The sequence below is a fragment of the Nothobranchius furzeri genome, chromosome 15 (assembly GCF_043380555.1).
Source record: "Nothobranchius furzeri strain GRZ-AD chromosome 15, NfurGRZ-RIMD1, whole genome shotgun sequence".
Lineage (NCBI taxonomy): Eukaryota > Metazoa > Chordata > Actinopteri > Cyprinodontiformes > Nothobranchiidae > Nothobranchius > Nothobranchius furzeri.
Genome location: NC_091755.1, coordinates 58,637,814 through 58,652,662, shown reverse-complemented (window position 1 = coordinate 58,652,662; position 14,849 = coordinate 58,637,814). Strand labels below are relative to the sequence as shown.

The 14,849-nt window shown below is 39.9% G+C and overlaps 1 protein-coding gene across 1 annotated transcript; it reads left to right on the top strand.

Annotated features, from left to right (window-relative positions):
• The first annotated feature begins 1,689 nt into the window (after positions 1 to 1,689).
• On the top strand, positions 1,690 to 10,732 carry LOC107391082 (specifically androgen-regulated gene protein). The gene is made up of 4 exons (XM_015968133.3): positions 1,690 to 1,794; positions 7,901 to 8,094; positions 8,520 to 8,670; positions 8,766 to 10,732. The coding sequence occupies exons 2-4, from the start codon at positions 7,990 to 7,992 to the stop codon at positions 10,274 to 10,276; spliced, it is 1,767 nt and encodes a 588-aa protein (XP_015823619.1). The 5' UTR covers positions 1,690 to 1,794; positions 7,901 to 7,989; the 3' UTR covers positions 10,277 to 10,732.
• Positions 10,733 to 14,849: the final 4,117 nt, after the last annotated feature.

Below are 14,849 nucleotides of genomic sequence, written 5' to 3'. Positions count from 1 at the left end.
TAGCTTAGCCCCCACCTCCGCATTAGCTTCAGGTTAGCTTGTAGCTAGTTGATCCCAGCCTTACAGCCCAACCCTCAGCTCCACCTCTCTTCCCTTTTGTGGAATTGTCTGGGCTTGATGGAACCTGTGACACGGTCAAAATGGCGGTGGTGGCCACCTCCCATTTCTCCTCAAAAACGTGATATTGGAGCCTATTGAAATGAATTGTCCAAATCCAACTCCCAACTCGCCACAAGGCGTGGCCGAGACTCTCGATGCTTTATAACTTTGACACAGAGCTGCTACGTAGTACTCTACTGGGTTACGTAGTATCTTACTCTTTAGCCATTGGCTAAAATTTATTCAAAATGAGTCAAATTCTATGTTTTAAGCTGAATGTGGAGCTATACTGTGGTATTTAGGCAGAATTTTTAATTTTTAAAGAAAATGCACCAAAATGCTAAAATAATGAATACACACATTTAAAACACTATTAGACACTCATTTATACAGTTCATCAGCAAAAAAAAAGTTAATTTAGACGTTACTTGCTCTTTAAGTCCTATCCGTGTTAGCCCTCTCTTAGATACAGAGTTGGTGTGATCTGTAACTAATGTCAACTTTGCATGTGTTTCTAAGGAAGAACTGGTCTCTAAACAGTTTGCACCACAGGGTAACAAACAACCTTAAATGGGTTTATAATATAATCATATTATAGATTATTACAACACATTGTCAACGGGATGCTATACACATCTCAGTTATTCTGAAGTCTGTTTTTGCTTGATAAATAGAAAAATTAAGCCAAGTTCAGGGTAGGCGCATGTAAGTTTGCAAGTAAATACATTTTAATTATCCTTTCTTCAACCTTCTAATTATAGAGCTTTTGAATTTTTTAATGATTTAGATTATAAAGGAAGAAGAAGAACAAATGATTATTTATATAGCGCCTCTTAACATAAAAATCACAAGGCGCTTCACAAGGACAAAAACTTTAAACATAAAAATGATTTTTAAAATATCATAAAAAGGGTGTCAGATTTAATGTGGTCCTGCATTGCATTGTTTTTTTATTGTGTCTACATAATATCTGATTGCTGTAGAATACAAAAGGGATGCATAATAAAGAAGATGATGGGGAAATGACTTTATGTATGGTGTTGGAAAACAGACACTGCAGTGAAACATCAGATAGTTCTGCTTTTTGAGTCTGACTGTATGTGGTGGCAAGTCTGTTCATAAATAATACAAACCAGAGAGAGAGAGAGAGAGAGAGAGAGAGAGAGAGAGAGAGAGAGAGAGAGAGAGAGAGAGAGAGAGAGAGAGAGAGAGAGAGAGAGAGAGAGAGAGAGAGAGAGAGAGAGAGAGAGAGAGAGAAACTTTTAGAATGAAAAATATTTTTAAATTGTTAAATACTATACAACAGAAGCACTAACATATGGTGGTTTTGTATTTGATATATATGTGAATAAAGTTTAGTGAATCAATTATTTGTAATTATTTCAATAAAAAAATTTACTTAAAATATTTTATAGTAAAAAGGTCAACGTTTTTAGTTCCTAATGCTCATTTGTCTGCCGATGTCATCTCCAGGGAAACATGTGGGGCATTCACGCTCTGATTGGTTGCCTCGCTGACATGCCCTGACGTTATTTACCACACCTGGCTGGAGGTAGATTCCTACCTGTTTGGTTGGTTGTTGCTCTTAGCGCAGTCGGGTTTCGGGAAGAGAGTGGAGCGACTTGGTGTCTGACATCAGAGAACTTCTGCGGGTGTGAGTCTACAAACGACTCCCTCTCTCCTCTGTGATCCCAGGTAACTTTATTCTAGTAAAGTCTGCAGTGCTTGTTTCATTTTTGCTGCTGGATGGGTGAATCTATCAGCTTAAAATCTTAAAAAAGAAATTGTTCTTCAACAGTAAAAACAAATCTTGTGGAAGCTTTTTGTAGAACCTTTTGATTTAAAAAAATGTTAAGCAGAAGTTTCTTGATTACTTTATGTTTCGTTGCCTATTTTGTATTTTAGTTTGCACCAACTCAATAAATGTGCAAATATCAACACAATCAGTTCCAAAAAAATCAGGAAGAACAAGCTGTTGATTAATGAAACTTTTTTCACTTTTTGAATATAGTTAACCAGTAATCCACTGCATGGATTTTTCTGCCGTAGAACACATTCCTGGCATGCTTTTGACTCTTTAACCTACTGATCTCGTATCTCACCTGGATCTAATCTCGGCCCTGGTTGGGAAACTGCTGCCGTGCGGTTCAGACCCATCCAGGCTGAACCTAAAGAGTTGTCTCACAGCCAGCAGAAGCAAGTAAAGTGACATTCCTGTTGCCATTTGCCCTGATTCAGCTCTGGGCCCAGTTCATTCTACAACTGCTGCCCTGCAGGTTTCTTGTCTTGTTCAAGTTTGAGAGTTGTTGGCTTGGATGTTCTTCACTGCTCTGATTGTCCTGATGGGAGGAACAGTAATTAGAGGCTATAACAGCTCTCACGAGGGAGGCCACTGCGTATTTTGACAACCAGCTTTTTGTTTACAGGAAACGTGTGTGAATGTGGGTGTTGATGATCAGGTTTGTCACCATCCACCTCTGCTGAATCTTACAAGCTCTGATTGTCATTGTTCTTGTCCAGTGTCCTTGATATATATGAACGTGTGAACCACGCTGTTAATTTGACATTCATGTTTTCCTTTCTGATGAGACAAGCTGCCAGCATTCAGGATCTCAGAGCTACATTCATCTCCACTTGTTTAAAAAAAAAAACGTTCAGCGACTCTAAACAATAATGATGAAATGATTCTGTTCAAGATGGCGTGAGAAACCGTAACCCTACTCTGGAATGCATCCTGATCTAAGCCCAGAAACAGAAACCAGCCTTTATTTTCCTCAGAAAGCTAAGCTCAGCTCAAGAGCCTGTCACTCTTTTTCATAATGAGACAAAAACACCTAAAGTACAGCTGGACTTCTTCTAATTACATGGACGTAACAATATAACCACCTGCAGTAGGATTTATCTGGAATCCTTGTGAAACTGTACAGTGTGGTCAAACATCCTGAGTTCAAAGTTTATCTGGAACATCTTGAGATTCAAACCACAGCTTAATCTCCCCTGTAGCCCAGAGCTTTAGGAATTAGTTGGAACTCTTAAACAATCAAGTATTGCTTTTGAACAATTATTACTCCAAAACGTATATTACAAATTCATCTCAAATAATATATTAAAAAAATATTTTATAATACAAAAGGTCAATTTTCCTTTTCATGTAGAGAAAATCGATTTATCTGCTGGACTAAAGTGTGTCTCTATAGTTTCCTGAACAGCCTCTGTTGAGAGAAATACAGTTTAATGTCCTACAGGATTGATAAGCTAACCACTAGTCTCAGTGCAGCCATGAGCAAAGTTTGTCTCTTAAAGTCAGATTCACCTGATGCTGTTGTTTAAATGGAATTTCATCATTATTTAAAGGGACTTTATGGAGTTTTGAATTTTTATGCTCGCGATTGCCCCCTCAGGCCAAAAGCGTAACGGCAGCTTCAATAGTAGGCTCGTGCACGAGGCGCGCATGCTGTATGTGCACACTCCTTAACGAAAATAACAGCTGAGACAGTCCCTTGTGTGTGTGTGTGTGTGTGTGTGTGTGTGTGTGTGTGTGTGTGTGTGCGTGCGTGTGTGCGTGTGTGTGTGGCCCAGAGGACAGAGGACAGGAGAACGTGCAGCTAATTAATTGAATAATTTGGTTCTGTACCTTTCTCTTCAGCACAGCTGACAAAGGTTTAAGATGGGTCAGTCCTCCTGTATGCTCAGATCATTCCCTTCTCTTGCTTGAAAAATTGTTCCAAAATGAAAGTTGAACCCACATCTTTTTTTATCTGTGAATTCAATGCCGTTCGGCGAGTCTCCAATAAAAATTTGGGCATCTTACTGTAAAAAATATACCATTAATGTAAAAAGACACTCTAAATAGACTATGTTCACATCCAGAATCAAACCCGGATCTTCTGCATGAAAGTCCAACATCTTACTAGGTGAGCTAAAGCACCAACAATGTCCTTTGTATCAGTAACATTTACAGTATATCCTTGATGACAGCTGAAACAACGTTCAAAGAATGGTTCGGAGGGCTATGCCTGAGCGTGAACGCGCATGAAGCAGCCTGCTCCACCCAAGCAGCTCTCTTTTTCTGTGATTTCACAGAAAAACAGGCAATCACAGTAAAAATGCCAGGGCTCATTCTACAGGACCAGGGCATTGCAGGAGAATGTATGAAGAAGAAATGTATTATTTCTATACATGTTTTGGCTGTTAAACTTCCATAATGCCCCTTTAATCAGCAGCTACTTGATGCAGTTCGAGCGCCTCCAAGGGCCACCTCTGTTAGAATGTGATGCAACATTGATGGCAGTGTAGAGATTAAGGTAATGCAAAAAGAAAAAGGCACAGCTGCACACGATCTTTTTTGTTGTTCCTAGAGTTGAAAGAGAGATAGAGAAATATGCTTTTTGTTTGAAGGCCCCGTATGATTGGAATAGCCTTCCCTTATCTCTCCGGTCGATATCTTCATTTAGAATTTTTCACAGAGGCCTAAATGATCATTTTCAGAACATTTGTCTATGTTACTACAGTTTTTTTCAGTTGCTTTGGTGCATTTCTCACAACAGAATGATCTCTGCACCACTACTAAGGCTCCTCTCAAAACAATTAGTGCAAACTGCAAAACACGGTGGATAACTTGCAAAAGTGAGTCACCTCATCAAAAAGAAAAGTCAGTTGTTCAAAAGCAAGTCAGTTGCTCAAAACAAGTAGTCAATGCTTCAAAAGCAAGTCGCAGATAATATATTCATCAAAAGCAAGTACTTATATCTATCAAAGTGTCAGGGCTGTCACAATTACAAGTCATTCCACCAGCACCTTTGGTCACAAAATCAAATGGCTTGAACAAGTTCTCATTGTGACGGATTTCTTTGTAGGTGCTTCCCAATGACATGTCAAGTGTGGACAGCATGCATGGCATGTTGAAAAACATAAATTGTAAAGGAAAATCAAGACACTTCATGTGCACTCTTGATAATTTTTAATTGAAACTGTTCACAGCATTGTGCAACTGGGGAAATACAGTAAAACAAACATTTTACAGCAAACATAAACATAAACATAAACCTTACTGCAGTAGTGATGAAACAAAAAAACAACTGAACAGACACTGCTGCATATCAGACATTGATATCTAGACGCTCCCGTCTGTCTGCCCACATATTTTCATCAGCATCACAGCGAATGTCAGCTCTATCGATGCATCGGGGAAAGTATCTTCTGGAGTGTCGAATCCACCCTCTGCTGGACTCTGCAGTGATGTCATCACAAGCTGCATCCATAGCTGCTAGCAGGGTCATTTGGGTATGTGGATGCCTGTCATATACCTTCCACCTCCAGGAAGAGAAAAACTCCTCAATTGGATTTAGGAGTGGAGTGTAAAGGAGGAAGAAACTCCATAAGCATCCTGTCGTGTGCTGCAAACCGCTACCTGACTACAGCAGAGGGATGGAAGCTAACATTATCCCAAACCACTACATACATTGTCCGATTGTCACCAGGACACACACCAATTTTCATTAGTGTGAGATAAGGTTCACCTGAGAAAAGTCATTTATGGAGATTTCCATGGAAACTCCTTAAAAATAGGGTTTTCAAAATGGGTGTACAAGTTGTTTAACAAGATGTTCAACAGTTTTGAGTGCAATGGCACAAGCAATGAAATGAAGACTATTAGTTGTAAGGACAATGACTATTCAGCCGGTACAAGTATAAATAATTGTGACATTCATGATAAAAGCAAGGAGATAGTGATGAATAGCAAGTCAAAAGTGACCATTCTTTAGACATTTGTACTTACTCAACTGCTTCATGTCCAAAGGCATTTGCCTTGGACGAAACGAACATGAAACCGCCACTAGGTTGTGCCAAAACGACTACATGTTGTGGAGGTTGAACTAACTGTTGTGCAAAGTTTAATTCTGTTGTGAGAAATGCACCAAAGCAACTGAGAAAAACCGTAGTTATGTTTCCCTGACTTCTGCTCTCACTGGTCATGTATGTATTCATTATATGAATATGTATGTGTTCTTTAGTTCAGACCTGTGGTTGTCTTGACTTCATGTCTGCAGTGGGGTTTGTGCTTGGGGGGTGAGTTTGTGCATTGTGAGCCATTGTGTGTGCGTGTGTGTGTGGGTGTGTGTGTGTTGTAACCATTGACTATTTATACCGAGGTTGTCTGTGTCTGTGATCTCCGATCTGCTGTTTTGTACATTCTTGATTTGAAATAGTGGATGACCCCCTTGAAAACGAGATGTTTCATGTCAAGGGGTTAATCCTCCTTATGAAGATCTGTTAATAAAATAAATACATCTGGGAGTATCCTCAAACCAATTCTGAAACAATAACTGAGTGTGATCAGATCCAGATGTTTGTTTTTGTTTCTGACATGGTGTAGAACATGTAGGGCAAACGTTAGCTTTTTACCATATTTCCTTTTAGACAGGAAGACTTCTGAATGACTTTGGACAAGATTTACCTTGGATTATGTTTAAAAATGTAACTTTGTTTTGTTCAGAAATTGTTTAAACATTTTTAAGGAAGTGTAAAATGATGAAATGTGCTTAAATCAAAGCTGTGCTACATTTATTCCAACTATTTAAATCCGATCCATCATAACCTGTATGGTCTCAGTAACAAATTCATACAGGTGGTCATTATGAACTGTTTTGTTTTTCTTTTTTATCCCAAACATTCGCTGGAGAACATCGATGTGTAATTATTACTGTCTGACACAAATGTAAACTAATACAGCTGTAATATCACTTTGAGGACTCTGTTAGCTCACGTTGATGCATTTGATGACATCACAGCGACTGTGTTCAGAGACAGGTCATGTCATTTGTCACTTTAATGATATGAAGCTCTTTGTTTTCTCATTTTAACCTCAGACTCAGGCTTAAACTCGCATTAGGTCTCATCAACATCTCAGATGTCATCTTCCTGTCACGTTTCGAGGATGTTTAGGACCCAAATATGCAGATACCCAGGAGGACACGAGGCAGGAGTAGATATAAAGAAAAAATCCTTTTATTTTAGGATGAACAAAAATAAATCCAAAGGCAGCAAGCCTAAAGTCCAAAACTCCAAAGCAGGAGAAACAAAGCTCACCAAGAGCACGAACAAACGCTGACAGAACATACAAACAATGGACCAACAGGACACTGAGACAAGACAGGGCTTAAATACACAGGGAGGATGAGAGGGAGATGAGCTGCAGGTGTGTGGGGTGTGGGAGGAGGACCAGGTGAAGGCAGTGACTAATCAGGGAGGAGGAAGAAAACACTGGTGGGAAAAACACACTAAATACTGAAAGGCTGTAACAAAGGAAAATGACCTAAGAGAAAAACAAAAGACCAGAAAGCATGAACCATGACTAATATACTAAGGGGAAGCTGACACTAAAGGAAAACACTGTAGAAAGAAACAACAGGGGCGTGGCTAAGAGGGGGCCAAGAGAGCACAGGACCTGGGAAAGGGATGTCTGAGGGGGGAAACCTAAAGGGCAAATGGGGAACACCAGGAGACACATGAGGAAGATGCAGACATGACACATGAGGGTGCTAGAAGACACAAAAGGAGCACCTAGAGAAGATGGAGAAACACCAGGAGGCACATGTAGGAAAGGGCAGACGCAGACCATGACACTTCCTCTAATATGATGATGTGTACAACATCTTAGTACATCAACTGGTTCAAAACCCTTTCATACAATGTCATGAAATATTTCTTGTGTCTGTTTCCAGATGTTATAAATACATTTAAGGCCTTTGTTCCTTTCTCTACCTGATGCATGTGTTTGACCATCTTCTTGACCTTTCAGACTCCCACCAGACTGGGTGCAGGTGACGTTTGAACAAACAGAGTAGGACAGGGACGCGCGTGTCCTCCTCACACCCTCTTCCTTGTGCCATGTCAAGGGGTGGCACCTGGCCAGGCATTGTTGCCGTGGAACCCTTGAGCAAGATGGACAGCGCGGGGAGCTGCGACAGCGCGATCAGCATAAACTCTGGCTTTGTGAGTTGTGCAGGAGACGTCCTTGTGTCAGTCACCTGTTTGCTTTGTAACTTTGGCCTTTCTGACTGAACGGAGCTGTAAGGACTGTGGCTGTAAGATATAAGAAAAGGCTGATAATGAGGAAGTGAAATTATGTGAAATACTCTTAACCCTCTGGAGGCAGGCATTGCATATTTGCATCAGTTAAAACCTACCTGGTTGCTCCACATATGTGTTTCATGAGCATTTTTAACTCAGAAGTACCCCTGAAGGACTTGATTGTTTGTCCTTTTATCAAAACTTATTTTGAGCCAGAGAGGGTTAAACAAACAGAGAAGGAACCTTTCAAGCTTTTGAGCAGCAGTTTGAGAGAAATCCCAGATCTAAAATAAATACATGTTTTCGTGTATTTGTGTGAATTCAACATTGTGTCCTATTGTCTGCAGAGTGACGACAGCATGGAGTACCTTTCTCCGGAGGAACGAGCGTGTCTGATGTTTCTAGAGGAAACTATTGAAGCCCTGGAGGTGCAGGTCAGCGGCTTGTCCAACGACCAGCTAGATTCTGCACCAAAGGAGGAGCAGATGACAGTAAATGGTATGCTTTCATAAATATTCAGCTTGACTGATTATTTTTTCCACCTATGCATTGTTTCAAATGTCATTAATGGTGTTTTATTGTTTTGTATTTAGACGTTTCCAGTTTGGTGCCAGCATCCAGAAATCGTGGAAAGTCCCCACCTCTCACCCACATATCTGCAGATCCTGCTCCTACATTAACAGCTCAGAGTAAAACTGATCTTCATGCTCTGAATCAAAACTCTGAACCAAAATCCACTCCAGCTTCAGCAGCCAACATGACAGACACTGAAACGGGGGAGGCTCAAACTAGCCCTCCTTTTCCTGATTCAGCTGCTGGTGCAGCTGCTGTCATAAACCCCACTGATGTGGCGAGTTTAACCCTGAATGGAGATCATGATCCCAAGATGGTCACAAGCCCAGGAGGGTCCTCGGAGATGGATCTGAGCATTATCCCTCCCCCCTCGGATTTTATGGATGAAATGGACTCGACTTTACAGCCTGAGCAGACACATTCCATCCCCCCACCTGTAGATGTCTTAACAAAACCAGAAGTGGATGTTGAAAATGAACTGTTACAATGGACAGACTCTATAAAGATAACCTCACTGAGCTCGTCTGTGACCGAGGATCCTCCGAGCAGTCCTCCACCAGATCCTTTTTCTTCTGAGCTGTCTGAGCCCAAAAGTCCACCCATTGTGGCCCCAAAGCCAAAAAGACTTCCTGCTAACATTTTTGTGAAGTCACAGAAGACAGCAGCAGTTGGCTCTGGTGGGAGCTCACGGCATGCCGTGTCCACCAGCAGCGACCGGATCTTGATGGACCATCAGAAGATCCGAATGGAGGCACTCCAAAAGCTTGGACTGCTTGGAAGCCAGGAGGAACCAATGGGCCTTGCAAAAAGTTCTAAACTACAATCTAAAACCAGACAGTCGTGGGCAGGACCCTCTCCTCTAATCAGCACACCAACTCCTCTTTCACCACCCATGACTCCATCATACAGCCATGTTAGCATCCCTCCTCCTGCCTCTAACCCCCTCCAGTCTCCTCCTACTGTCCTAACACCAGGTCCTTCCACCCTGGACCCTGACATCCTCCCTGCACCTGCAGCTTTCAGTGATGACATCAATCCCCTGACTTCAAGTCACCATCTACCTGCTGTTGAAGGTGTTCTAGATGGTGCTGTGGATGCTCCTCCTCTCACATCGCCTCTCACTCCTCCTGAGCTAGTCAAGCAGCTTACCCCACCAAAGGTCATGGACATGACATCAGCTACCTTGGAGTGCTTTGGAGTGGGTCAAAGCAGTTACACCGCCAGCCAAAAGTCCCCTGGGGCTGATCAGAGTGCCAATGAGGAGCAGGACCCCAAGCAGCTGCGCAGCAGTCGACCACGGCTTGCCTCCTTGGAGAGCGGGAAAGAGTTTTCACATGCTAAAGGAGAGGATACCAGTGGCAAACAGCCAGACTCTCACAGGCCTTCAGATGCCCACAGTGCTTCTCAGCACTCCAGGGAGCCTGCCAAGCTGCCTCGATCACAAGGGATTAGTGTACTGATCTGTCCTCAAGCAGAAAACGAGGAGGACCGACGCGTGGCCTTAAAGAAGCTGGGACTGCTCAGGAACTGAGACGTTCATGTGACCTCTATGCACTAGAAAGGGACACAACAGAGATTTCTACAGGTTGCTGAAGACTTAAAGCATCACATGGCAGGAACTGTCATGGACACACATCCGTATTTGTGTTTTATTATGTCTAAAACTGGAAGTGAATGCCTTATTTAAACTTCAAACACTCACTTCATCTGTGATAAATTAAATCCACTTACTTTAAGTCACAGATGACTCATGTTGTCATTTCAGCTATGACACTTTTCCATTTGACCAGCTTTTATTCTGTTTCAAGGACTTGATAACTTCTCTCCCTTCTGGTGCTGTTAGGTCTCGCCACACATGCTGAAGGAACGGTTTTCTGTATTTATTATAAACTTCTCAGCTTAAATGTACAAATGTATATGTTTCTTTGATGACACAGCTTTCTGTAAGTTGAAAAAAGTCACAAGCTGATTAAAATCTGAAACACTGCATGACTGTGTGTTGACACCCGCAGACTGAACAACAGATTTTTAGCTACGATAACAACCTCGCTGTCAGCAAGCGTCTGAGCGTCACAATGCTACATTCGTTGGAGGTTTCTTTACCTGCATTAAATTTTTTTTATGCCACTGTGAGGGAACTGGTGCTACCTGTTTTCTCAGTCGTCTTCTGCTCAGGAGGTCTGAGGAACTTATTTTTATCTCGGGTGCAGACAATTTGTTTTCTTTTTCCTCTAATTTGTTTTTCAGGTCACGTCTTGAGCTCCATTTGACAAACAAATCTCCCTGTATGAGTACAAGTGAAGAGTTAAAGTAGAGCTCCGCAGAAGGATTGGACACACTCCTTTGAGTTTATGCACCTGAGCATCTCTTTCTTAACAAATGTGTGAAAAAGCTTGAAGCCAGCAGCAGTTTGTGACTCATATTTGAAGCTTTGTTTAAATGTTGCCATACGACGTTTGTTTGAACGTGCTGCCTGGTGCCACTCGGCTTTACGGCGTCCACTTTGCATCCTCTGATCAGCGCTACTTTTGTGGCATGAATTTTAATTTAGTCCCTTATTTGCATAATTTTTACACAGAACATTTTCATGTCTTCCTACGTGTCACTTTTTATAGATTTCTTCAATGGAGTTAAACATCTGACTGGTATCTGTGAGGGAGAAATGACTGGTGCCAAGTGAAAATAATAATAATTTGAATAATGTTTTGAATATGTCCCATAAAAGATACGGCATGGGGCAGACCTTGCTGATAAGATGAAATAGACACCACTCTTTTTGTATTCTAGAGACCAAATAGGACGGGTTTTGTTTGTTTTTTAAAAGAAATCCTCTTCATAGCAAAGAGGAAGTGACTGTGTCAGTAAGCTAGAGCTGGTTTTGTGCTGCACTGTGGCATGTTGTTAAGTGAGCTGACAGTGCCAATCACTTTCAGCTAGGAGAGGGAATTTACCGCTTTAATCACGAATAATTAATGAGAAAAAAATAACACATTAAAAATTTACCCCATTGAACAAAAGCATTCCCCAATTGGGGGTCATATATTATTAAATATCATTAAGCTGCATATCTAACAAGACTGCAAAGCCTGGGCTACAAAAGCCTTATTTACGTGCTCCAAAAACAGATAAAACTACAATTAAATTAATCATGACAAGTTTCTTTTCATGATGAAAAGAAAGGAATAACCAAAAAAAAAAAAAACCCCAACTTTTTTACCGTTATGTTTTGTGGTTTGTAGAAAGCAGGCCGGCAGTAACTTTATGAACTTTATTGCAGCAGAAGGAACAAGCATACATGCAACATTAATCATGTAACCCTCAGCAGAAGTTCCCCTGAACTCTACACTACACCTTTTGCAGCAATGCAATTTCAAATCTAAATAGATTACATCAAATGCAAGTGACCCATTGGCTTATTTACTCCCAGCATAGTTCCAGAAGAGCAGCTGTGTGTTTTTTCATGGCTTTAATCCTGGCAGTGGAGGGGAACATCATATGTGACCTCAAACAATCATATGAAATGTGATTTCCTTCTTTTAATGGCGAACAGCATAAATTCACTACAAGTCGATCAAGGAGCACAGCTGAGAAGCTGCTTCGCTGCTGAGACTCTCCAGGTGTGCTCTGGAGTGCTGCAATTGTCGCGAGTACACCGTTCCGCGCTGCTGAAGCTTCCAGTGTGCAGTAGGGGTAAATCATCTGTGCCTCACCAAAATTATTTTTTATTTAAAAAATTGCCTGGGTGCAAATTGTCTTGAACAATTGAATTGTGATTAATCAAGATTAATTCATTACAAAGTCTCTGATTAATTAGATTGTTTTGTTATAGAGTCCCACCCCCGCTTTCAGCATTTCCTTCATGGGCCTCGTAGATCAGGTGTCATGGATAACAATCCGTCCCATTCTGCATAAAGCTGGGCAGGATTAACAAGTCACAATCACATAATCTAACTTCAAAACAAAAATGAAATGGAACATTTCAGCAGATGGCAAGTCTCTGTCATGTTAAAGACACTCATATGTGGTCACGATTTAAGAGTGCAGATGATTACTAGACTAATAAGTCACATTGTCCTATCCTTTATTACATTTTACAATATTCAGGTGAGAGGAAAAATAACCATGACATTTTTTTATTTATGTTGTATAATTACAGTGTAATTACAGTGGTTAAAGCATGCAAACCTGAGCCACTTTGCTAACAAGGCTACCAAGTGACATATTGACGTGTTTTGTATTAAAACGTGTATCCTTTACCATTTAATACAAACAATGTGGTAAACAAGAACAAATCACGTTTTAGACTTAATGCACTTTATGTCCACTAGAGGGCAGCATAGGTTAATCAGGAGTAAATCTATTTTCTGCTAGGAAAGATTATTATTTATATACCAGTTTTAACTTAAGTAATATGCTTGATCTGCTCTTGAGATTTTTCTATTTTAACTTTAGTTTAATTAAAAGGCTAAATTTCATGTGTCCTTTTGTTTATTGTGTCTAATGGGTTAAAATTACACTGAAACCACAGGGGAAACTAATAAATATAACACGTCTGCCTCTGTTAAATGCCACATCTAGTGTGAATGTAAGGATAGAGCTGAGTGGCTGTTACCACTAGTGAATTCATAATAGACCCAACATATGTTATTTTCTTGATCAGCTTGTATAGAGTGCTCTCCTCAAACCTGACTGTGTGTGACGCTAGCTCAGGAGAGCTATCATTAACACCAGTGAGGATCCGACTGCACGGCCTTATTTCATATTCACTAATGCATAAAGAAAAATATTCTTTAAAAAGGCAATTTTTTTTATATATCTTTATTTCATTCAATAAAAAATAACACAACAGATACTAAACAATATTCATGAAAACACAATATATATTTGAATGAAAGGGAGCAGATAGAAGAAAAATCTTATTATTTCTGCCCCCTTTTTAAACTTAAATATCAATTTATATTTGTGCAGTCCCTCCCCAGTTCTTTCAGTCCCGTAACTGTTCACATTTGTTAATTATTATGTCCACATCAATTGTCCGTTGTCATATCCACTCAACACACGTGATTTAATGTGTAGACTGAACACTTTTAGAGTTCTTGACTCTTTCCATTCTCTGTCCAGGCAATTCCACACCTTCACACCACTCACAGATATGCTCATTTCCTTCATTCTTGTTCTAAATCTAGGTTTTTTGAAGATTTCAAATCCCTTCAACGAATAACTGCTATCTCTCTTTTCAAATATATGCTGAATATTCTTTGGCAATGTACCTTTATTTGCTTTATACATTATATGCAATATTCTCCAGTTGACCAAATCATGAAATTTAATTACTTATATTTTATAAATAATGGGTTAGATGGAGCTGTACTATGAGTGTTGTCTATAATTCTCATTGCTCTTTTCTGCAAAACAAACAAATGTTGTGTATACGTTCTATATGCAGTTCCCCAGATTTCTACACAATAATTTAAGTATGGCAGAATCAGTGCATTGTATAGTAATAACAATCCTTCACTATTTAGTAGAAACTTTACGCTATATAATACTGCAATGGCTTTGGCCATTTTACCTTTTATATAGCCTATATGTGATTTCCAGCTTAGAGCTTCATCAATCATTACTCCCAAAAATTTGATTTCTTTTACCCTTTGAATTTCCATGTTATCTATTTTTAATATGACGTCTATATTTTCTTTGTCATTAAATAGAATGAAATTAGTTTTTTTAAGATTAAGTGTTAATTTATTTATATCAAACCAGTTTTTAACTTTTATCAGTTCAGTATTTATCACATTAGTTGTTCATTCAACTGCAGGACAAAGTCTTATAAAGTTTTAAATATTGGAATTTTGTCTTTTGCAATCATAATTGCTTTTATTTAAACAATATTAGTTTTTCACTGCAAACCCATTAAGTGTTTTATTCATTTGTTTTTGGGGGAGAGCGATGCGCTTTTACAGAAAGAGACTGGGAAAGGATTTTTAGGTTATGAGGTCTGCCTCGACACGGGCTGGTATGTCCTGGGCTTCGGTTTTTATCTCTCCAAACAGAATTCTTTGTTCCTTCAAGAGGAAATGATTCAGGTCTGATCATTACCAAAG

Bases quoted from the DNA above. Each gene is read 5' to 3' on its own strand.
- LOC107391082 (XM_015968133.3), top strand. From the start codon at position 7,990: ATGTCAAGGGGTGGCACCTGGCCAGGCATTGTTGCCGTGGAACCCTTG. The intron at 8,095-8,519 runs GTGAGTTGTGCA...TATTGTCTGCAG, and splicing joins TCAGCATAAACTCTGGCTTT to AGTGACGACAGCATGGAGTA. The intron at 8,671-8,765 runs GTATGCTTTCAT...TTTTGTATTTAG, and splicing joins GGAGCAGATGACAGTAAATG to ACGTTTCCAGTTTGGTGCCA.